Source organism: Sarcophilus harrisii, chromosome 6, assembly GCF_902635505.1.
Source record: "Sarcophilus harrisii chromosome 6, mSarHar1.11, whole genome shotgun sequence".
NCBI lineage: Eukaryota > Metazoa > Chordata > Mammalia > Dasyuromorphia > Dasyuridae > Sarcophilus > Sarcophilus harrisii.
The window spans coordinates 163,719,211-163,744,320 of NC_045431.1; the positions used below are offsets into that span (position 1 = coordinate 163,719,211).

Below are 25,110 nucleotides of genomic sequence, written 5' to 3' on the forward strand. Positions count from 1 at the left end.
ATAGGCAGACTTCCAATAGTACAGAACCAAACATTGTATTTATGCTCTTCATGAACCATTTGGGGGTTTTCTTTATATTGTGTATTTTTTTTAAATTCCAAGGAAGTTTTTATGTGAGCATGCTAGATACTAATGCATGAAGTAAAATGATTAAATAAAATGAGCTGTACAACGTGAAATGGTGCCTTAATAATTAATTTATTAAAAGCAAGAAACAAGGAAAACTTTATTACACAGTGGCTAGAAGGAGAAGTGCTAAGAAGTTAAATAATTCAAGGACGCTTTCTTATAAATTCCCTCCACAGAAACATAGCAAAAGCTTTGGTATCTATAAATATTGTGTCCAAACTAGAATGCCCTACACCTGGCTTGTAAAGACTGAAAATGGGATATAGGAAAGAGAGTTTATAATCAAATTTTGATTAAGAGAAATAATGCCAAGTAGAACACATCAGAGAAAGATTCCACTCTCCTGAGTTTTGCTTTGCTTTTGTTTTTTCATTAAATAATGAGCATCAAATCTTCTGCACAGGATGATGCTATTCGTAGACACCAATAGAAGATAGATCCTATAAAGAGGCTGGAATGTTCAGTCAGAACTGTGAATAAAGAAAGAAATTCATATTAGTGATTGCCATTATTTGTGCCTAGAAGATAATGTCACATAATGAAGAAGTTTCTAATGCAGATTTGCTGCTTGTCACTCCTAGTTATCATTGGGGGATACTAAGCCATTGGTCTTGACATCAACTGTTTTCTTTAATAGTAATAGAGTAGGAAATAGAAAGGGTTTTAGAATTTCTTATGTAAATGGAAATTAATCTAACTTTAAAAAAAAAGAGACATCATGGTGTAGTGAACAGGGCACTTGGCTTGGAATAAGGAAGAGCTGGTTTCAAACCCCCTTTTGACATTATCTCTGTGACTGAACAAGTCACTTCATTTCACTGTTACTCAATTCCTTCATCTCTAGAATGTTTTGACCCCAAGGTCCTTTTCAGTTCTGAATTTATGATGCTATGTTTTCATAGTCATTCAGCATAGGTTTAATGTAACACCAAGACTATTGAGCTCAAAATTTGTCACCAAAGCATTGGTGATAAATTACATATTTGGACAGTTGTGTTCTCCTTTATATATGTTATTTTTATATTTGCTTATCCATTTTTACAGTATGTACAGTGTCTGGCATATACAAAAGTTGATTGAAGTTATATGAATCATCTAGTCTAACCCTCTCATTTTACTGATGAGCATACTGAGATCATGTGAGGGAAAATAATTTATTTAGGGACACATAGGAAAAAAGTGGCAGAGTCAGCATTTAAATCCAAATTTTTTAATCCATATCCAGTGCTCAAAACTGAAATGAAGTAAAGTAAACTGAATTGATTGGTAAATAACTTTGAGTTAAGTCAAAGCCAGTCCACTATCCTCACAATCTGCATTACTCCTTTAGGTTTGAGGTTTTAGGCAAATTTAGCATTTAAGAGAAGATTAGTTCATGAAAAATTAGCTTAGTCCAAAAAATGTTTGCCTTGTATGGATTTCACCTAACATTAATATTATTTTCTATTTTGCATATGATTCTGCTGCTGGTAGTTATGCATAATCCTTCCCAGTGGGAATGCTGAGATTGATAGATCACTTGAACTTGAGAGTTCTGAGCTGCAATAAGGCTAAAACTAATCAGGTGTTCTCACTAATCTTGATTTCAATATGGTAAAGCTCAAAGAATGGTGATTTAAGGGGGAGAGGATATAAGGGAGATATTAACCTGCTCAAAGAGGGTTAGACTGAACCAGGCCAGAAACAAAACAGGTCAAACCTCCCATGCAAATCATTAGTTGGGATCAAGATTGTAAAGAGCCATTCTACTTGTGGTCTGAATGAGATAGGAAGACCTAATCTTAGACAGACAGGGATGGATGGTTGAGTGATCAATAGGTATTCATAGATAAACACATACACACAAAAATGTATGTACATATATGTGTATATTCTGCTGCTCATTTTCTAAGCAGAATCCTTCAAATAAGATTTTGTCTTAGAATTTTTTTCTTGGCCCTGTGCTTCTTGTGCATTAAAAAAACCTAACTCCAGTATTTAATAAATACTGCTTATTAGCTACTTATTGTTTCTACCAAACATTTGTTTCTAAAACCCTGTCTTTTAAAATGAAGTTTAACCTAGAATTAACATTTTAACTTCTGCATATCTCAGTGCTTCAAAAGATTTGTCTGTTCATTTGCTTGGTCACTCCCTCCAAGGAATACAAATATGACCTCCAATCTTAAATAGACACTTCTATGAGTTACTATGCAAAATATTTTTTTCCTAATTGCCAACAGAAGGGAAACTTAGTAATTCCTGATACCTACATAAGATCATTTAAATTAGAGAAGAGTTGTTGGTCAGTTCAAGCTTTGGTTTGATTCCATTGAGTCATTTCAGTCATGATGAACTCTCTCTTATCCCATTTGTGATTTTCTTGCCAGAAATATTAGAGTGGTTTGCCATTTCCTTCTCCAGCTCATTTTACAGTTGAAGAACTGAGGCAAACAGAGTTAATGACTTGTCCAGAATCTCACAATTTGCTACTGTTGTGAGACCATATTTGAATTCAGAAAAAAAAAAGTGTCTTCCTAACTTTAGTCCTGGCACTTTATTCACTGTATCACCTAATAAATCCATTCAGCAAGTATCTCTTTGAGTATTATGTGCCAGGCACTGTCCCTGGTGCTGACAAAAATAAAGCACTCTCCACTCTCAAGGAGCTCACATTCTACAGAAATTCACTGGAAATTTAATGGCTATGACCGGGAAACTTTTACTTTAAATAAAATAAAAGAGACCTGCTAACCCCACCCAAACCTCCAAGAGGTTTCTCATGATGAAATTACTTGTCCAGACTGATGGTGAAAACTGGACTTCCAACTTGTCACTATTGTAGAAGAAAGAGCCAGTAATAGTGCAACTACATCCATATGGGAGGATACACTGCTAAAAGATTCCACTACCAGAGAAGTATAGAATCACATATCCTGGGAAATTGACTAGTACACCCCAGCACCATTTCTTTAATTGTATCTTTAATAAAAATTGATTAAAATGAAATTTAATGTTTTAAGTTATAGCTTAAGTATAATATGATAATGAATCCCAAAACTTCATTTAATAATTACATTCTATTAATGTATGACAGATATATTTAATAAAGTATCAATTTAACCATCCCCTAAATGATAATGGATTAAAATAGAATAGGTAAATAAGCACATACAAGAATTTTTGAAATGTTTTCCTTTGCACATATTCATGAAATAAAAGTTAGATCTGACACTTGCATATGAACAAATTACAAATGACTTACCAAGGATCAGGAGAGAGGGGAATTTGGGAAACTCTTCTTAGTTCTTCTAAAAGAAAAATATTTATTTTAAATAGAAATAAAAACAGGTTCACAATAAAAAAGAAAATGTAAACAAAAGAGACATAAACAATGTCTTAAACAACTCAACATTATGTTTGCCTCTTTCCTTCTATGTAGCAAAAGTAGGAAGAGTTGGCAATTTTGTCGTTAATAAAAAAACTGGTTACCCCAAAATTTATTTGTTCTCTTTTCTTGAAGTCTTTTCTCTTTCTGATCCATTCTCCATTTGGTTGACAAACTGACTTTCTTAGAGTGAACATGCCAGTCAATAAACTCCCTACTAATTCTAGGATAAAAGTTTACTTTTCAAGTAGAATTTTCATATCTTATGTCTGTGATATAAATTCAATAGATTGGAAGACCTTTTTCTCCCTTCTCAATGAATTTCCCTTCTAGATGGATTCATCAGTAAAAGTTCAACTCCTTAAACATAACTATATCATATGATCATATGTATGCCAAAAATCTAGAAGTAGTTCACCTTGGTTCAGTCAAGGACTGAAGTTTGCTTTCACTCTTACAAGAGGTTTTTGCTTTTCATTCTATCCTAGATATGCTTTCTTCAGTATTTTTATGAGTTTATTATCTGCAGTATATATTCAAATGATAGCTGCACTGGAATTGCATTAAAAGGAACTCACCTTCTCTTCAGAATGAGTAAAGACTGCTTCAGTGTTCCTATTGATAGAACGTAGTGGGGCATTGTGGGTAGAAGGGACAGGGACTTCTACTGTATAAGGCAAAAATGGTCTCATGGAAATAGGATGATAGGAGTAGTAGAATTCAGGCTGTTGCTACAATGATGCAAGATGATTCCATCCGCAATTTTAAAGAAGAAAAAAAGGGAATAGTTTAGTCACTACAATTCATCATGAACTACTCATTTATGCATTAGTTTTATAGTTCTCAATTTTTTTCCTTACAAAAACCTTGGAAGGTAAGTTACAAGAGTATTATTTGTCCCATTTTATGGACCCAGAAACTGAGACAGAATAATTTAGTGAGGATTCCCAGATAATACAGATCAATATTCCTCTTTTCCTATCATGTTTTCCTTAGCTTATGTTTTATTGTCCTAATCTTTTATTTTTAGAATTGCCAATTTCTGTATTCAATGAAAAGAGAAAGAAAATTTCTGTGTGAAACCTAATAAAGAAGTTTTTTTTTTCCTTCAAAATATCTGGGTATGAAACTAAACATTTCTTAACTAGGTTATTGCTTAATAACCATCTGCACCCTGAGAAAATCTAATTTACTCAGATTTTCTTGAAATCCATAATCTATAATATAGTAAATACCTTGAAGGTCTTTCCCTTCCAATAGAAATAAAAACTAGAAACATTAGAACTAATTTAGAGGACCAATATGGAAGAGGAAACTAGGTTGTACAGTAGAACTGAGTTCAAATCTGAACAGATGCTTCCTATATGTGTGATTCTGGGCACATCACTAAATGTGTTTCTGCCTCAATCATCTTATATATAAAATGGGGATTATTGTGAAGATAAAATGAAATTATATTTGTAAGGAACTTTGCAAATCTTAAAGCTCTATATAAATCTTAGTTATCACCACCACCACTACCATCATCATCATTATTACTAATTATGGCAGAATGAACATAGTGCTGAACATTGAATTAGGAAATCTTGATTAGAAATGCAGATCAAGGAGAATTTTGAGTCACAGTCAAATGATTATCTGGCTAACTGAGGGGCAAAGAGAGCCCAGTTTAATTGCTAAAATAATATAACAGGGTGTGATTTGTTTTATTGTTTTGGTGATGGTGATGGTGCTGGTAGTGTTTGCTTTGGTTTGATTTTGCTTATCTGAAAACTGAAAGATAGAGGGTCAATGGGTTATTTACTTGTCTTAGAAAAAAAGAGTTTGTCACATTTAAGAAAAAATAAATCACTTATTTTCACAGACCCAATAAATAGCCAACAAGAAGGTCAAAAACTTGGAGATGATGAAAGTTAGGACAATGGTGAATATCAAGATAAGAGATCAGTCTTGTGATTGAAGACAACAAACTTCAACACAAATGAATAGAATCACAAATAAATTATTCAGGATGACATGATTTTATGTAGGAATTGTATTAGGGAGAAAGAAAGAGAACTATATTTGTAAATTTCTTTTCATTGATTACCATCATCTTAAATGAAAACTTACCAAATAGAGTTCTCTGTGTAGCTGAGATTTTCTTAGCTAAAAAACCCAAAATATATATAGTAAAAATTCAAATCACTTTGAATAATATTAAAGTTTTAAATTAAATTAACATATCTCACCTCAGTAGGATAATAGAGGGATTCCTGAATAAAAGAAAAATTAAGAGATCATTTTAGTTTTATAATAACTCACATTAATATATGTATGTATTTATAGATCATTTTATTTTTATGGCTTAAAATCAAGTTAAATTAATGATTGATTAAGTCTCTAATTCCAAAGGATAGTAGAAGGCTGTGGTAAGTATCTCTGAACTAAGGGGCAAAATAAAGCACTATTCTTTGGCCATACTAAGTGATTTAGCTGAGGTAACAATATTAGGAGATCAAGTTAAAAGCCTATTTGCTTGATTGTTCTTAGTTTTAGTTACTAATCCTAAAATATTATTAATACTTGATGGTTATGGATATGAACTAAATCTTCCAAATCTCATCTTTTTGTGTTATCCTTGTAGAATATAGTATTCTCAGCTACTACCAAAAAAGAAAGAATATTATTATACCACATTTTCTTTCATTCAACTGTTTTAAATCTTAAAAGAAATTTTACCAGGTAGCGGAAGTAAAGATCTCTGTCCTCTAGAAGTCTTCTCTGGTAAAATAAATGCATAAATACATAAATGAATGAATAATATGAATGAATACATAAATAAATGAAACATATATAGGAGATGAGACTATAAGGTCATATATATCCAAAGTTCTATCTACTTCAGAACAATAAAGAGATTAATTAGCATTCTGAAGGAAATGAATCATTTATCAAAACCCCAGGAAACACTCTAATATGAGGAAATATGATCAAAAACAATATCCATAGACCCACATGTTTTCATGTAAAGGTAGGAAAATGAACCTTGCTCAAAAGGACATATCAGTATTATTACATATCCCTTTTTATTCCCCATGACCTATGTCTCAAGTCTTAAATGAGATGTTACCAGATAATATTGGTACTGTTCATTGACATCTTCAATCTTTCTCTGGAAAAAATTAAATTAAATTAAATTAGACATATAGGAAAAATAGAGGATATCTTGGAAAAGATTGGAATTCTTAAAATTAAGCTAATATATTATTATTCTTTGGAGGAAATGATAAGATTCCTGTGAAGAAAAGAAAAAGATTTAATTTTGACACATATCCAGCTTAATAATATTGATTGACCAGTATTGTCAAGTAAATTGGAATATTAAAATACTTTTTCCTATTTCTCTATCTACAGATTCCCACCATTATCTTATATTTCTCCTTCCTTTCTCAAACTCCTAAAAAGAATATCTATTTTGTGCTTTTACTTCTTCTCCTTACACTTTCTCTTTTAAAAAATATTTAAAATATTTATTTACATTCTAAAATAATAGTATTAAAATTAAAAATACTAATGTAAGCAAGTGGTATGCAAAAGTGCAAAAGAAGCTAGTGATTAACAAATCACTCTAAGCTTTCTTCATTCTGCCATCTGATCCCACAATTCAACAGAAACTGCTATTTCCAACTTATAAATGATCTCTTATTTACTAATTTAAGGGCCTTTCTTCAATCTTCATCCTTTTGTTAGTCTCAGCAATATTTAACACTATTGACCACCCTCTCCTCTTGGACACTCTCTTCTATAGATTTCAATAACACCAATATCTTGGTTTTCCTCCTACTTGTCCAATTTCCCTTTATCAATTTTCTTTGGTGTTCCATTAGCCACATTATGTCCCTAAAGTTTTTTCCTAAGTCCTTTTTTTTTTAATTCCATCCCATTTGGTTATCTTATAAGCTTTATAGCAGGTTTATATATCTAGCACCAGATTGTCTTCCAAACTCCAGAATCCAAGTCAACATAGTATAATGGACAGAACAGTGGATTCGGAATCAGGAAGACCTGAATCCAAAACCCACTTCATGCACTATTAGTTTTTTGTTTGTTTGTTTGTTTGTTTATTTACCACAAGCAAGTCCCTTAACTGCATTCTTCCTTAATTTCCTTTTCTTTTAAATGAAAGGAAAATACTCAACTGCCTCTAAGGTTTCTTCTGTAATCTTATAACCACAAACTGTGACATTTTAAATTGCATGTTCCATAGGCACCTCAAACTCAACATATCTAAAACAGACTTTATTATCTTTCCACCCAAACTCACCTTTCCTCTCAAAATTTTATATAATTGTAAAGGGCACTGCCATTCTTCCCATCAACCAAGAAGTCTAAGTAAAAGAGGTGATTCATGAGGTTCATTTAATGATATTTACTGATACACTGAGCACAGTAATAGAATCAAGTTAGCTTACCTCATTAGAGACAGAAGAATCCTCCTATAATGGAAAAAAAAAAGAGTCCATATTAATTTTTAGATGGATCACAGTTTTTTAAGCCTAGAAGGGAATATAATGATTACCTAGTAGTGTGTTTGATACTGAATGTGCAGATATTTTTCTTTTGTTTGTTTTTACAAGGCAATTTGGGTTAAGTGACTTGCCCAGGGTCACATGGATAGTAAATGTCAAATATCTGAGGTGTGATTTGAAGTCAGGTCCTTTTGACTCCAAGCTGCAAATGTTTTTTTTTTTCTAAAAAATGTAGAGCATAATAATATACATTTTTATGTCTACAATTATGGAGAGTAAGGTCAAGAGTTTGACAAATAGATAAGTAGACTACAGAGAGATGGATAGACAATTAGAAAGAAAATAGTGCAGAGTAAAGTATCATAACATTGAAGTTAGAAGATCTGGGTTCATATCCTGACACTTATAACTCAAATGTCCTTGTGGACGTTATTTATCCTCTAAGTGATTGCAGAGGTCCTGTTCATCTCTATATCTTTGATCTTATAACAATGCAAGAAAAAAATAAAAAATATTCCATGTTATATAGGGTACAGAAAGGGATGGGATCAACTAGATGGGTTAGCTCTGGCCAGAAAGAGAGGTATTTATTCAGATATCAGGGAGAAGCAACAATGGATGAGTCAAGGAAGAGAAGTATTAAACAGAAGTAGTAAGTACTTCATAAAATCACCTTGGTCTTAATAAAATAAAAGTGCAGTCAATCTGACCAAGAGGCAAGGGAATGAATTAGAGTTGAACATTTGGGGAGGATAAAGGAGATAGTTGGAAATATTCACTCTTTCAATTTGCCCTGAAATATGCCCAAGAGTGACATATTGTCAAGCAACAGTAAGATTGTGCATCATTAATCTACAAAAGAAAAATATCATAGAGCTTCATGATTTTTCCCAGTAATGATTGGGAACAAATGCAAAGAAAATTGGCAAGGAAATAATACAGGATAGGAAATTATTGGGGAAAATTAAAAAGAAAGAGCAATTCTGTGGCAGTAGTGAGCCTCTCATAAAAATGTCTGAGTCTTGGTCAAATATGGTGACAGGAGGATCAGGCATGATGGGCTGAAATAAAAAGTGTTTGAGAATGAATAACAAGTTTATCAGGAGAATAGGTAGGAAAGAAAAGAGGACAGGTGATTATGGTACAAGAATAGAGAAATTTCAAAGATTAATATTTTGTAGTATAACAACATCAAGAATTAAATGAAGTAGAAACAGAGTTGAGGAGGTCAAGAAACAATGGCATATGACTATTAGAAAGTTCATGGATATAGACACTAAATACCATTGGAGATTATGTACTGGAAAGAAATCTGATTCAGGAGTTGAAATAATGAAGGAAGAAAGAAGACTATCCTAAATGTGGGGAGATGGCACTGATAAGAATGGGAAGAAGGTATAGTAACATAACATTCTGATCCTATGGAATTGTCGAGTGACTGCAGTGGATGGATGGTTTGGAAGACATCATATAGAATAAAGAGTTGGAAAATCTATTCCACCATGTCTCAAAAGCATGTTTCACACTGCCCCAAGAGAACTTAAAGGAATGATAGGAAGAAATGTTTCTTTTGGATAGGCTAACTGAGTGTGTGGTATCCCAAAGGGATGTGCAAGTTTTAGTCAGTGCTAAAAAGAACAAAGAAATCTTAAATCAAAAACAAAGGATGGAGAGAAGTCTACTCATAACAGAGCAGGTATTCTAAGTACACAGTGGAAGGGAAGATCGAGAAATGAATTGGGATAATTTGGGCCTGGGGAATAGAAAGACTGAAGGAGATGGAGAGAAAAGTTCTAAAGGTGATAATGGGGGATGGAAATAGTTTTGTTCTTGTTATTGTTGCTGCTGCTACTGTTTTCTCTAGGGTGGTGTTCAAGATAACAGGAGTTGAGAAATAATTGTATTGGGAAGTAAGTTGGATATTCAATAGGGAAGAATCATAAGATCACAGATTTAAGGTAGGAAGAAGAAAATGGTCAGTCCCAAGATTCGGATTCAAGTCGTCTCCCCAAGTGGTCATAGAGTTTAGCTTCTGATGGGTACAACTTCAAATAGAAAGAAAGAGATCCTCCCAATTAGCATATAATGTGACACCTTACCTCATTGAAGTTGTATTCCACCTGCCTGCGAACACGTTCCTGTTGAAGACAAATTTTATTGTATCAAAAATGAGACCATTGTGATAGCCTGTTAGATTACCTTGAGCCCAAAGTAGGATAAAATGAAATAATAGTTATAAAGTGCTTTATAAAATCTTAAAGCACTATATAAAAGCTCACTACAATTATATTCTCTCAGGATCTTGTAGAGCAAACCCTGGAGGTGAGACCCACTTCCATTAATTTAATTCACACCTAATCATGTGTCCAACAAAAATAACAACTTCAGTCCCCCACTACCAAATGGATCCTGCCCATTCCTTGCAAACAAGAACCAGAATCTTCCAGCCCAATACAAACTGCCTGCTTGTCTTCCTGAGTCATAGAGATAACTGAATCAACAAAAATCACCTTCCAAAAGAGATTTTTTGGTATCCATTATTATCAGAAATAATTACTTAATTAGAACAGAATAAATATTTTGAAAGAGGGATGAATTTTTTTCCAAATAACATTTTTCATTTCAGTTGTAAAAATATTTTGTCAATATAATGAAGTAAAATTATGATATCTCAAGTTCACTTAAGATCTCTGCAAAGGTTTTTCTATTCAAAATGAAGTGTTTTACAAATACTGTAGATTAAATCAGTAGAGAATATCAAAATCTTTTCATGTACTGAAATTATCTTACTTGGGTAGATGGAGTGATAGATTCCTTTGGAAAAGAAAAAAAAGAATCAATTTTAATTTATGACAATTACAAATATATTATAGCTATTGGCTTAGTTTCCATGGCCAGATAAAAACAGAATATGAAAATTATTCATTGCTTCAGTCCAGATATTCTAAATAACTGAAAGCACAGTAGTTATTTGTTACTAGTAGGCTATTTGCCTAAAGTTATTTGCTCCCCCCAATATTAATTCTTAATTACCTCCAAATAGATTGCTCATATTATATTTTACCTCCAGGAAATTTAAAATATCAGGCTCATTGCCCCAAATCACCAAACATATAAAGGGAGTCAACAAAATGCAACAACAAACCCCAAAAAGTGGCTAATGGGACTTGGCAGCAGTCCTGGACTGCATAATCGGATGACAAAAGGAAAAGAATAGAAGGACATTTTTCTGGTTCAGTCTGTGGATTCATTAAATGAACAAGTCTCACCTCTCTTAATGAAGTCTTCACATCCTGTCAAGAATAGAAAATTAATAAAAGACTAAATATGATGCAACAGATAATATTGCACCTACTCAGACCCTATTTGGTACTTCTCAATGGGAAGTACCTTTTAAAAGATTTCCTGTTCAACTCCAATAACACATGCTTTGGCTGGCAGGAAATGAAAGAGTAACCAGAAAATATAATCATAATACTGTATTATAACCATTTAATGCAATGTCTCAGTAGCCTTTTAGGACAACTAGGTATTGCATTAGTGGATAGAATCCCAGTAGAATCAGAAAGACGTAAATTCAAATCTGACCTCAGACACTTATTAACTGTGTCACTCTGGGCAAATCACTTAACCTTGTTTGCCTCCATTTCCTCATCTGTAAAATGAATTAGAGAAGGAAATGGCAATCCATTCCAGTGTCTTTGCAAAGAAAACCCCAAAATAAGTCACAAAGAAACAGAAATGAATGAAAATGATCAAGCAACAAAATTAGACTCTTGCAAAAATGCAAACAATTTTTTGCCAGCAAGTCATTGTTTTTGCCTATTTCCTTACCGCATATAAATAAGTATACTGCAGATATAGTCAATGATATCAGTTTACTTTAGAACTCACAGAACATAAATCAATATTAACTATGTTTGAATACATAAATGATTTTCTTTATATTGAGCACTCTAAAAATTTTAATGCAGTTTTAAGCTTTAAAAGCTTAAGCTTTAAGAATGAGATTTAAAGAATTACCAGAGTGAACCAACAAACTACCTTGATTTTATTGTCTGCTAGACATTTTAAAAACTGAAGTTTTAAAAGCTCACAAGTGTACTAAAACTTTTGGGATACATTCTATAGATAAAGAAAAATAAGCACTGGCAAAGTCTCATTTCCAAATAATTGTTTTCCCTGTAATGGGAGTGTTTTCATTAAATTTAAAGATAATTTTTACCTCTCTGGATTTGTCCAGGTCATATTTTTCCACAGGTCGTACAACTTTGTTCAGCTGGTAGAGATATTCCTTAGGAATGACAAAAATCATATTTAATGCTCTACTCTGGCCCAGGAAATCTGACCACAAAGTGACAGGAATAGGCATGAAAGCCAGATGCATTTACAAAGACCTATGTCCCTCTACCTGGTTTATCTGAAAAGAGTAACTCAGCAAAAGATTTAGAAATATGAGAGCCTCTACTTTCCATTAGAGATCCCATTTCACTAGAGGCTTGCCTGACGTTATTCAGTATTGACAAGATATGTACTTGTATCTGACTAGTACAGGGAGCTGGAACACCAAGATGAAGAAATCATGTCCTCAAAAACAATTCTCTTTACTCTCTTCAGTGGCTAAAGATTGCATCTATGTTCTCATCAATCATTGGTGGAGATATTTTCTCTGGTCAAGTAAACTTTAATGGATCATGAAAGACTATATATGGTATATATCTGTATATATATATACATATATATATATATATATACATACACATATAGTAGAACCTAATTTATTTCAAGGTCCAATTGTCCTGAATTCCTGTGAGTCTGCTTAGGATTTAAACAAACAAACAAAAAAAGGATGATTGATTTGGAATGCAACCATTACAGAACATGGAGCTTGAATATACATGACTAATATGAAAGAAGAGAAGAATTCTTTAAAAATTTGGAGTACCAATTTTTTCCTTTTTGATTTAAGTTTCCTTGTATAGCATGTTAATTGTGAAAATATGCATAGAAGAATTGCACGTGTTTAACATATATTGGATTACTTGCCATCTAAGGAAAGGGGTGGAGGAAGAGAAGGAGAAAAAAATTGGGACACAAGGTTTTGCAAGGGTGAATGTTGAAAACTATCTATGAATATATTTTGAAAATAAAAAGCTTTTTAAAAAAGAAAGAAAATTTGAAGAAAGATTTTTGTTGAATTCAAACAAATTTATATTAAAATTATCTACCCCTCCCCCATATTTGTTAGATTTTTTTTTGCTACTTTAATTTTTCGCTGGTTGTGTAGACTTGGCCTTTGTTGCTATAAAATAGCAGAAGAAGATTGAATAGAATAGCATCAAGTCAGGCTTGGGATCCAAATGTCTCACCTCACTTGATGAAACCTACAAAGAATAAGAAGGAATAGATTACTTATTATTTTTTCTTTCACTTTGAAATTGTGTCACCTCTTGGATTTCTGGAATCATTTCCTTTGACAGAAAAATATGGAGATCTCTAATGCAAAAATAAATGTCTCAAATGACTGAAAATCGCAGCATTTGCAGACTTGACCAAGATGCTCAGTTCTGGAGACCAACTGAGAATATGCCTACCTCCCTGCTTTGCAGAGGTGGAGACCTATGCTTGGATTATAGCAACAGATTCTGTCAATATGCTAGTTGATTTTTATTAAACTGCCTTTTTCCTGCTTTTATTATTCTTTGTCACCAGGAGGGTTCACTGGTTTGCAGAAAGAAGGAAATTAGGGGTGCAAATGAAGATGTTGCTAAAACAAAAAGTATTCATAATTTTTTAGTTAAGAAAAGTAATCATAATATATATCAAATATTCCTCTAGGGAAATATAAAGGAAGTTGAGAGTGAAAAGAGTACCTTATAAAGAGAATGCCACCTTATAAAATTATAGCTTTGAGTTTAACACTGGCCCACCTACAAAATCTTTTAGATATCCTTTCTCATTTGGTCTACATGTCACTCAGGCCGAATCTCAGTCCCTGGATATCATATCTTTTCTGAGTTTCTCTCAATTTGTCTTAAGATTTCAACTGCTTTACCCCTTTATTTTTGCTGCTCTACATTCATCTGATGGTAATTTTTTATCTTTTGTGGAGGAAATCTGGATCACCTGGCAAGTTCTGACTTACTCGGCCATCTTCCCAAAATGCCATACTGTATTTAGTGTAGCTATGTGACTTCATCCTCATTGGGACTCTTATTACTCTCCCTTCTACTGACAGAAAAAAGTAGAAAATGGACCTTATTATCTATATAAATGAACCAAAAAGGTCTCCAAATAATCCTCCACACATAGTTGTAGACAACTGAAGTGATTCTAGTTTGGAGACCTGATCCTTTATCTACCTTCATTCTTCTTTCCCCTCCAAAAGCAGGTGAGCAGGGTAACATAAAACAAAAGAAGGAAAAAAAGTAAATTCCATCCTGCCCCATATTGTGGAACTGATTGTCAACCAGGATGACTCACCTCATTTGATAGAATGGGTTCTTCATTCTATAAGAGATAAAAGATGGATGTTGAGTTCAAACCTTGATAGTAGGAAGTGAGTCACCTAATAAAAAGTCTTTATGCTACAGTACAGTGGATGGAGTCAGAAGTCTAATTTTCATTATTTCAAAACTGGCCCCAGACACTTACTAGCTATGTGACTGGATAAGTCAATTAAACCTTTTTGCCTTAGTTTTCTCATCTGTAAAATGAGAGGGAGAAGGAGTTGGCAAATCACTCCAGTATCTTAAAAAAAATTGCTATGGAGTCATAAAAAGCTGGACATGACTGAACAACACCTTTTCATTTCAGAGTAAATTCTGCCAAGTCATTTTCACTTCCACATATTTAGGTTTAAAAATACCTCAACCCAATCTAATTGAAAGGCTAACAGTTATCATAAGAATATAATTCTTAATAAATATAGAGATGATCCCCTTAAAATATAAACCACTGAGCCAAGACTTTTATAACATGCCCTTATCATCATGTGTCTAAAAAACAAGATTGTAAGTCGCCATGAAACCCTGAGAACTATGTCCTATAGATTTTTCTTTGTGAACTAACCACTTTCTCTCCATTATCTTATCAAAAATTATCAAAGTTTTACACTGACTCATACTCTAAACTTTGAGGAGATCCTTTTATTCCAACAGTCCATTCTTAATACATCATCTCTTCAGTTCTACCAGTCATAACCAATTTCTGTATTAATGGAACAAAATAATTACCAAACGGTTTTCCAGTTCTCGATTTTTAATATTTCTCTATAAAAGTTAAAAAGAAAAAAATCAGAAATTGTATGTATAGATAGATATACATATGTACATATATATATATTCAAATAAGCATATATATTTACTTATTTATCATTCACAGATCAATCAGTCTCTAAGCATATATTACGCATCATGCTATGTGCTAGGCACTGTGTTAGGTAAGGAGAATGCAAATTCAAAAAATAAAATAATTCTTACTCTCTAGAAGCTAAAATTCTAATGAGAAAACACAATAAGTAAATATGGGATAGATGGATGAGTGGATGGAGGGATAGATAGATGGATGAGTAGACATAGGGAGAGAGAAAGGAAAGAGACAAACAGATAGACAAATAGGTAGATATGAACATATATAACAAATACAGAGAAAATAAATAAATACAAGATAATTAGAGAAATAAAGCATTAGCAATCGGGAAAGGTCAGGAAAGATTTTATTTGGACCATAGTATTCAAGCTGCATACTGAAAGAAGAAAAGTATTATGAGACAAGGTGAACAATAAGTGCATTCTAAGCATGGAGACAGTTCAGAAGCACAGAGAAAGAAATTTAGTTCTTTGGGTAAATAAGAAAAAGAAAACCAATTTGACCGAGTTGCCAAGTGTGAAAGAATATTCACAAAAAGACTAAAAATATAAATTGGAACTAGGTTTGAAGGATTTTTTAAAACTAAACAGAAGAATCTCTATTTTAATCCTAGGAGACAATAGAGACCCACAACAATTTAGTGAGTAGTAAAATAAAAGTGTAGCTAGGTGATATAGTGAATAGAATGAGAGACCCCTTATCTTTGCCAAGAAAACCCTAAATGGGATCATGTAGAATCTGAAATGAATGGAATGACTGGACAATAGTAGTAGATTAGTCCCCCTAGGCTTAAATAAACATTAATGAAATGGCAATAAAATTTATTAGCAGAGTACCAAACACATAAGCAATTATTCATGACATTAGTTGTGAGAAAGATCATACTTAGAAATAATCACTAGAATTTCTGACTTCACAATTATGGAAACTTTCAACATTTAATATTCTCAAATACAATTTTTGTCTCTTCTCAACGATTCTCTTCATATCTCTTTACAAGAAAAGAATTAGATTAATTATTTCAGGAAATAACTTTTCTTAGTTCTTTCTTGGATTATAGCAACAGTATGAAAAGTATTTCACTCTGTCTATTGAAATTAATGTTTCAAAAGGAGCCCATATCTCAAAATTCTGTTTCTATTTGAGGATGCATTAATTATATCCTTAGTCTTTGTGGGAAAGACTAATGTAGTGAGTATTACATATAAACATTTATAAATGTAATATGTTTATAAAGTATAGATAAAAGCATTCTGGAGCCATTCTATTAAAGCCCAGAAGATCTGGCAAATAGTGCCTTGAAGTCTTTGTGAGAACATAAGTAAGTCACTGAATCCCTAATAACTTTCTGCAACTCTCTGTGAGACTTATACTAATACAGAGATAGGTTGCAATATGCAGCAAGAAAGAACTAAAAAATTTTATTGCCATTGTCATTGATGTTTATTTAAACCTAAGGGGATTAGGGGATACACACACACACATACACACACACACACACACACACACACACACACATATTATAAGAGATAAGCAAAAACTTATGAGAAAATGGTTTGTCTAGCTTGTTTTCAAAAGATATATTTAATAAACTGAAATAGAGGTTGGAAGCTAAATTTTATAAATAAGAAAGATGTTGCAATTTTAGTAGTTAATGTAGAAAGATCAGAATACACCTTTTGATTATCTTAGAATCTATAGGTTCCATATGGAAGAAATCAAACTCAAAAGTCTGCAACACATATACGCACATATGCACACACATACATACATTCACATACACCTGCAATATAAACAGATAAACAAAAGTTTTGCTATTAAATGCATTTAAGTGAAAGATACTTACATTAACTAAGTTGAGAGCATCCTAGGGGAAAATAAAAGATTCATTATTACTTTTATTAAGTACTTTTATTAATGAGTTTTTTAAAAAATAAAAAAGTTTAAATACTTCCTAGTTCTTAAATATAACGAATAAGTAGAACAATTACCTTAAAAATTGCAGCAAAAATAAACAACAATAATTCTGTTGCTTTAGTGTGAATTACCCAAAATGAGGAAGAAATATTCTGGGGGAAAGAGGCTGAATTAGGCATTTATTTTTCAGGGATTATTGGAAGAATCATCTCAAACTGAAGAATGCTGAAAGCACAATGATGTTCCAGGTTTGTTCTTGGAATTTGAGGAACTTTAGGAATTTTTCTCTCTCTTTCTCTATCTCATTATCCCTCTCTATGTCTCTGTCATTGTCATTCATTTGTTTTTTGTCTTATTCTTCTGTTCTTGAGAGGCAATTAGTTGGCACAGTGGATAAAGCACTGACTTGGAATCAAGAGAACATAAGTTGAAATTCATTCATAGATACTTACAATCTATATGACAGTGGGCAAGACATTTAACCTCTGTCTGACTAGTTTCTTCCTCTGTAGGATGATGATAAATATAATACTATTCTCCTAGAACTCTTTTAAGAATAAAATGAGATAAAATTTACAAATTTTAAAAACCTACATAATATATGTTATACCCTATTACATATATTTATAATATACTATAGTACATAATAGTTTACTAAGAAACTATAACTCCAAACAAGAGCCAAATATTCACACCTCTAAGGCTTAAAGCAATGATAATAATAATTAGTATTATCATTGTACCCTCTGAATTGGAGCACTTCAATTGTAATTAACAATAACCAAAAAAGAAGTCATCTGCCTGCTTCCTATCTAAATGCCTGAATTTCTAAGTTCCAAAGTCCTATTGTTTGGTTTCCTACACAGATACTGCAACGGTTTCCCTTTCCTGGTAAGAATAGAAGCCTTTCTAAACACTTCATTGTACTTACTGGCCTGGCCAGTGCAAGAGCCACAAGGCAGGAGAAAATGAGCAGCTTCATGGTGGCTGAGACCTGAGAAAGGAATAATGAGAAATCAGAGATTGTATTGTAGCTATTGAATTCATATTCATTCTTCCTAAACAGTGTATTCTAAACAAGTGCTTTAAAGAAGCAATTTTTATATACATTTTGGACTTAGACTCTTTATATAAATGTTCATAATTTTACTGCCTTGGTCTGTTCAATTCAACAAAACTTGGTAAGTATTTCTACTAATTTGAAGAGGGAAACTATCTCTTGTGGACGTCAGTTTTCTTGTTTGTAAAATGAGGGAGAGGGAGAAGATGGACTGGATAAACTCAAAGGTTCCTTCTAGCTCTAAATCTCTAATCTTATAATCTCCTGAATACTTGGGGAGACTTTGTAAGGCTCCTGTAGGAAATGGCAGCTGGGCTCTGCTTTGAAGGAATTGAGAGGTGGGTGAGTAATAGAGAAGCTCCTTCTCTTGGTTGGCTAACATTCTTTGGGACACATCCATACCAGCTTTCTCTTTCATTTCCAGAAATATGGAGTATATCTTTATTAGTCTAACTTGTAGGAAAGCTGAGAACTTTCCCCCTCTAGTAAGACTCCTATTAAGGTTCTACTTTCCTTGAAACAGGAATCTCTTCAATAAAAGCTGAAAATAGGGAGGGAAAGGGAGAAGCAGCAGGTATTCCCATAGGGAGCATCTGGAATGCTTGCCTAAGCCTGGATCTCAATTTAAGGGTGATTTCCAGTCTTATAAGTACACTGATTTGTTGGGAGATAGTTGCCCCAAAAATGATGATCTCCACAACAACATCTGAGAAATAGTAAAGAGATACTCATTAGTTATGTGACTCCAGGCAAGTCAAATCTTGTCTCTGCCTTCACAATATCCCTAATATATATTCCTTTCACTCCATTTAGATACACCCAACTCTAGTTGAAACTCTCACCACCTCTCATACACACTGCTGCAATAGACTCCTAATTAGTCTCCATGCTCCCAAAATTTCCCTATTCTATCCCCTACTTAGGGAAAACTTCATTTTTCCTAAGCAAAGTTCTGAGTACATCATATTACTGTAATATATGTAATTCAAAAAATTCCAGTGGCTATTACTTCCAGGCTCAAATAGAGACTTCTGAATGGCACTTATAATATAATAAAAATAATAATATTAATATATAATAATAAAATTATAATAAAAATGATTTTAACAACTCATTCCTTCCTCCCTTATTGCTCTTTTCACATTTTGCTCCACTTTACACACTATACAGTCTAATGACAATAGCCAATCTGCAGTTCCTTGGGCACAACATTCCATCCCTTATCACTGTGGCTTTAAACTTACTATTCCCATATCTGGGATGCTCTTCTACTTCATCTCTGCCTTCCAGATTCCCTGTCTTCCTTCATATCTCTGTTTAAATCCTATTTTCTGCAAAGTGGCTTTTCCCCTGCTATTAATAATCTCCCCTCTGAAAATAATTGTTTATGTGTTGAATACACCATCAGAATACAAGATCCTTGAAGGTAAGAGATGTTTTTACTTTTTCATTTCCGTTGTACTTAGCATAATGCCTGGAACATAGTAAGCATTTAATAAGTGCTTTTTGACTGATTGAATCTAGATTAAATATATATATACTGCTCTGTATATATACCTTTCAAAAGTTATAATTTTAAAATACAAAAAGTCATTTTTAAAATAGAAGGGAGCATAAGATGCATTGTTCATAAGATGCATTCACAGGATTTCAGACTATTTTTATCCTTTAGAAGATCATAAATTTTGAGGCAGGAGGACCCTTAGTAGTCTAATGATTATAATGATAAGAATAAGAATAAGAATACCTAGAATTTGCATAGCACTTTAAGGTTTCAAAGTGTTTCATAAATATGATCTCATTTTATCCTCGTGATAGCCCTGGGAGGGAAATATATTTTGCAGATGAGGAAACTGAGACAGAAAAGTTAAGTGCCCTGCTCAGGGTCAATAGCTAGTAAGGATCTAAGACCAATTTTTTAATTCAGGTCTTCCTGACTCTTAGTACCCCACTCTTTCTGCTGTACCACCTGGCTGCCTAATATAATCCATCATTTTATATATCTAAGGTCTAGGCAGGAAGAAAGGAAAGGGAGGAAAAATAATCTGGCAAATGAAATATTCTGACTCTAAGAAATAGCACTCTCTCCATTACTAATCAAGCTACAAGAACCTTGTTTTCTAATCACTCACTCAGTTTGGTGTTCTTTGCTGAATTGAGTGTTTAAATTCTGTAAGTCATTATTAAAGTAATTAAACGGTCAATGTTAGGACAGAAGCTATTCTTATGAAGCTCCATTAGGTGGTTCCTGCTCATTCCCAAACCAATTCTGTTTACCTAGTGGCTACCATGATCTAACCCATACTCTCCAAGAACATAATGCTGAACTTAAAAAGAAAATCTTAAACTTTACAAGAATCGAGAAATGTATTATACATAGCTATTGCTTTTTCTTGACAAAAAGAGAGAGTATATAAAACACATGGCAAGCCTTAAAAATCTATATGAATACCAGCTATTTTATTACTACTGTTGGTTATTATTATTAATACAACTTACTTAATTTGTAGTAACCTATCCATATAACTTCCAAAAAGAAAGTTATCACACTGGACTTATTATTCACAAGCCCATATTGATTTCTTACCTAAAACCTTAAAGCTATACAGATATTAACAAAATAAAATTTAATCTAAACCTTGGGGGGGAAGCTTAAATTCTTAGCCTTGCTAAAATTACATTTGTAAGGAGAAATTATTAATATAATTTTCTTATTTTCATTCAAAAACTATGAACACTTCTTAACACAGGAACAAAAAAGGATAAGAAGAATTAGAAAATATGCATATATATTACCTTGAGTCAAAGGGAGTTTGCTTGATAGAAGTGATGTTGTCCACTTCTGCTTTCCAGCTATTTAAACTCTGTGACTGATGATATGCTAATTTTGTGGGATTGAAGTTGGACCTACAGAATGTGAATTCTCAGAACTCTGTGATCAAAAATCACTCTCCTTTCCAATTTCTGTCCCTAGAATTTCTGAGGAATATTTCTAAACAAAAGCGTGATTCATGTTATGCCTTTAGATTTTTCAGGAAATGGGGTCAAATTCAAAATTTAAATCCAAATTCTTAGCCCTGGAACCTTGGAACATAGATACAGAGATGAAATAGATAACTGAGGTCATTGAGTTCAATACCCTCATTTTACCAATACCCATATGGTACATGAGGAGTAACTAACTAGGATTTGAACCCAGCTACGTTCATTCCCAAATCACTTTTTCCATTTTAGCTTTTTTTTTGTGAATGCTATTATTGAAAGAATCTTGGTTCTTAAGGAAGGGGACAAAATATCCCCAGGTAAAAGTCTTTATTTTAACCATAAGTTTTTATTTGCAAATGAAAAACCTTGTCTATGCATAATTCTGCAATATGATCTGTCTTTTAACAAGCTTACCATATACTAAGAATTAAAATTTTCATTTACTTCACTATTTTGAAAGGTAGATGTCTTTTACAACCTACATCAAGTACTTATCTTTGGAGTTTAGGCAGTTAATCAATCGATGGGCATTTACTAGGAAACCACTATGTGTCAGAGAACAAGCTAAGTATAGGGGAACAAAAAATATTACACAAAGAATGGTTAAAAAAAAAAAAACATCCCTACCATCAGTTAAAAAAAAAACAGCATGCAAATAACTACACAAAAAGGTATAAACTGGATAAAATGGAAATAATTAATAGAAGAAGGCACTAAACAAAACTTTTATAGGATAAATAAGAAATGCCTCTTCTGGAAAATGATAAATAATCCCATGAGTTTGATTATATAATTAACCAATTAAATGAAAATTCCAATATTTGGAACCTTGATATAGTGAAGGACCTCTTTCTGGTTTGAATAAGCTCTGTGTACTCAGAAACCCTAGTGCCAAATAGGATAGGAGGGAGAAAAACTAAAAAGTTATTTATTATCTTGTGTGCCTTTGAAGTTTTGTGTTAAGTCTGTCAAAATGGAGGTATTGACATCCAACATTCTTGTGTTATGTTCTGTTGCAAATAAACTAATGAAGTATTGTGAAGTGATGAATTAGACAACTTTCACACATTTGGGGGCCACTTTCAAATCACACACACACACACACACACACACACACACACACACCCTTTCCATCTCTACATCTAATTTACCAAAATACATATGGAATTATTCAATCAATTAACATTTATTAAGGCCATTATTCTTGTTGTTCACTCATTTCAGTCATTTCTTAGCTCTTTGTGATCCCAGCTAGGGTTTTCTTGACAAAGATACTGGAGTGGTTTGACATTTCCTTCTTCAGCTCATTTTGCAGATGAGGAAACTGAGGAAAATAGTGACTTGCCCAGAATCACACAACCAGTAAATGTCTGCAGTAAGATTTGAACTCAGATCTTTCTAATTCCAGGCCTGGCACTCTATTCACTGTGCTACCTAGCTCCCTTTATTAAAGTCTACTATGTACCAAACACTGTGCTAAGCTCTGGTATCAAATAAATTCAGTTACACAGTCCCTGTTCTCAAGGAACTCACAGTGTAATAGAGGAAGCAACATGGCAACAGCTGTGTATAAGCAAAATGCATGGAAAGTGTCAAAGGGAAGAAATTTAGATTAAAGGAGACAGGGAAAGGTTCATTTTTCTGATTTAAGGATATAAACATAACCTGAGAATAATCATAGATATATTGAAACATTTTAGGTTACTTCATGTTGCTGAGAGTGCTAAAAGATGGTGCCATTATAATTAAATGATTTTAGATTACTAAAGATGATTATTAAAATGAATTACTAAAAATAATTAAAAGTCATTATTATCAAAGATTATTACATTATTAAAGAATTATTTTAAATGATGCAAACTTTTCTTATAGATTCCTCAAGGAGTCTAACCACAGATTCCCCTAGCTATGATCTCCCAGGTAGGTCATAACTAACCTACCATTTGGCTTGAACTATATGTACAAATGTCTAGAATAGGGGATAGACTTGGGAGATGTGGACATAAATTATCTACATAATCTCACATACAACACTTTAGTTTAACCTAGATCACTATTTATACTAGAGATATATAAAACATAATGGGTGACACATTTCTAAAAAAAAATTCCAGCTTCCCTTTGTATAGATGATCTTGAGATGTAGAAGCATAAATAAAGAGGAAGAAATAGAGACAGAGACAGAGGTAGAGATAGAGATAAGACAGATAGCCACAGAGACAGAGATAAAGGTAAAAGTAGAGACAAAGATAGACAGATAAAAGTCGATCTAGAGATAGAAGGAGAAACAGAGAGATACAGACACAGAGAGTGAGAGAGAGACCAGGTGGAGGAGAAGGAGGGAGAGTAAGAGAAAGAAGTGGAGATATACACATCCTACATGTCATTGCATGTTAAAGTAAGCTCTTGAGGGCAGGAAGTTTTACTTTTGTCTTTGCATTGCCCCCTCTTGGCTTGGTGCTCTACAAAGGATCAGCACTTTAAAAAATGCATCTTGATTGATTAATCAATCAAAACAATGGAATCATAGAGGAGATTCATATCTGGTCTGGTCTTTCAGCTTTTCCAGCTTCAAGGCTTTAGGCTGCAAAGGTACTACATTACAGTACAAACTAATTCTCTGAAAGCATTTGATGTTGGTGAACATTCTGGGAAAATATCTTCTTATGCAACAGTAAATGCTCTGGAAAGAAGCTTGCTGAGAAAGGCTACAGTTTGTCTTCTCTTACACCCCCAAGAACACAGTATACAGTTTCGTGGATTTCTGAGTGTAAATCACTCCCTCTGTCTGGTCCAACTATCCCTTTGTCCCTTGACATGTGAAGGAAGGAAAGAGGAACAAAGGTTGTTTTTCTGCCTGTAGTTTTTTTATTTCTTAATTTATTTCTTCATTTGTCCATTCATTTATTTAAGATCTACCTATCTTACCTATTCTGAAAGTGCAGAGGCTACTCTTGTGGCTGTTTCCACCACTGACCAGTATGGCTGAAGCTTTGACTTGATCTTTTTCTGGTTTGGGCTGGTTCCTTCTACTTAGTTATCCTGGTAGCCTCCCACTCCCATGGACTCATATCAATACCAAGGTTAGTATAGATAATTGTTGACTTAGCCTCCTACAGCTCAAAACTGCCAGGTTTAAAGGATCTATCAGCCTTAGTCTTACTGGGGAGGATTTTAGACTAAGCTAGAAATATTTTTTGTAACTAAAGTGCTATTGCATAGGAATCATGTTCAGATAGCTCGGGAAATGGTAATGTCCCATGGGTCATCTAGGAATTATTAAGCCAATTTAGAACTGATGTCATTTGAAAAGTTAGAACAAGTGGGGTACTCCAGTAAAAACCACTGAGTAGGAACTACCTTAAAGAGAGAGGAAGTGGGGACAGTCCTCAGGTTTGAACTCAATTTAGATCTCCTCTCCCAATCCCCAACTTTAGCCAAAGGGGTACCTCGAAAGTCTTCAAGGGATTAGATTTTTTTTTACTTCCCATCTTCCCATCAGTTTTCTGGCAGCATCCCTCAATCGCTGACAGCATCATCAGCACTGGGAGCCATGAATAGACAGAATATAGATACAACAGCTCCACAAAGAATCCTGCAAAAAAATTAAATCATGCCCAAGAAGAACTTTTTGAGCACTTATAAATGAAGAAAAGGACTTCTAGTAATCAGGACCTGTGAGCTATGTTTTGTTACATGTATGTTATAAACTCAAGATTACATTTCCCTAGATTCAGTATATACTTATGGGGAAATGTGATAGACTTTTA

General features: G+C 33.2%; 1 protein-coding gene across 6 annotated transcripts; it reads right to left on the reverse strand.

Moving 5' to 3' along the window:
- Window positions 1-177: 177 nt before the first annotated feature.
- On the reverse strand, window positions 178-21,199 carry LOC100926081 (alpha-S1-casein). Of its 6 annotated transcripts, none has more exons than XM_012552926.1 (18): window positions 21,152-21,199; window positions 18,227-18,289; window positions 17,225-17,245; window positions 15,243-15,278; window positions 14,491-14,517; window positions 13,377-13,391; window positions 12,233-12,301; window positions 11,277-11,300; window positions 10,798-10,821; window positions 10,107-10,145; window positions 7,951-7,974; window positions 6,609-6,650; window positions 6,218-6,259; window positions 5,728-5,751; window positions 5,609-5,644; window positions 4,075-4,227; window positions 3,374-3,416; window positions 178-599 (listed from the first exon to the last, which is right to left on the reverse strand). In XM_012552926.1, the coding sequence occupies exons 2-17, from the start codon at window positions 18,275-18,277 to the stop codon at window positions 3,411-3,413; spliced, it is 633 nt and encodes a 210-aa protein (XP_012408380.1). In that variant the 5' UTR covers window positions 18,278-18,289; window positions 21,152-21,199; the 3' UTR covers window positions 178-599; window positions 3,374-3,410. The 6 variants fall into 6 exon arrangements, with proteins under 6 accessions (XP_012408380.1, XP_012408379.1, XP_023362399.1 ...); XM_012552925.1 differs by having other exon boundaries at window positions 3,374-3,419; XM_023506631.1 differs by lacking the exon at window positions 13,377-13,391 and having other exon boundaries at window positions 3,374-3,419.
- Between the last annotated feature and the right edge of the window lie 3,911 nt (window positions 21,200-25,110).

Coding starts and splice junctions, on each gene's coding strand:
- LOC100926081 (XM_012552925.1), bottom strand. CDS start 18,277: ATGAAGCTGCTCATTTTCTCCTGCCTTGTGGCTCTTGCACTGGCCAGG. Junction 14,518..15,242: donor GAGAACTGGAAAACCGTTTG/GTAATTATTTTG, acceptor TATCTCTTATAG/AATGAAGAACCCATTCTATC. Junction 10,822..11,276: donor TGAAGACTTCATTAAGAGAG/GTGAGACTTGTT, acceptor TCTTTTCCAAAG/GAATCTATCACTCCATCTAC.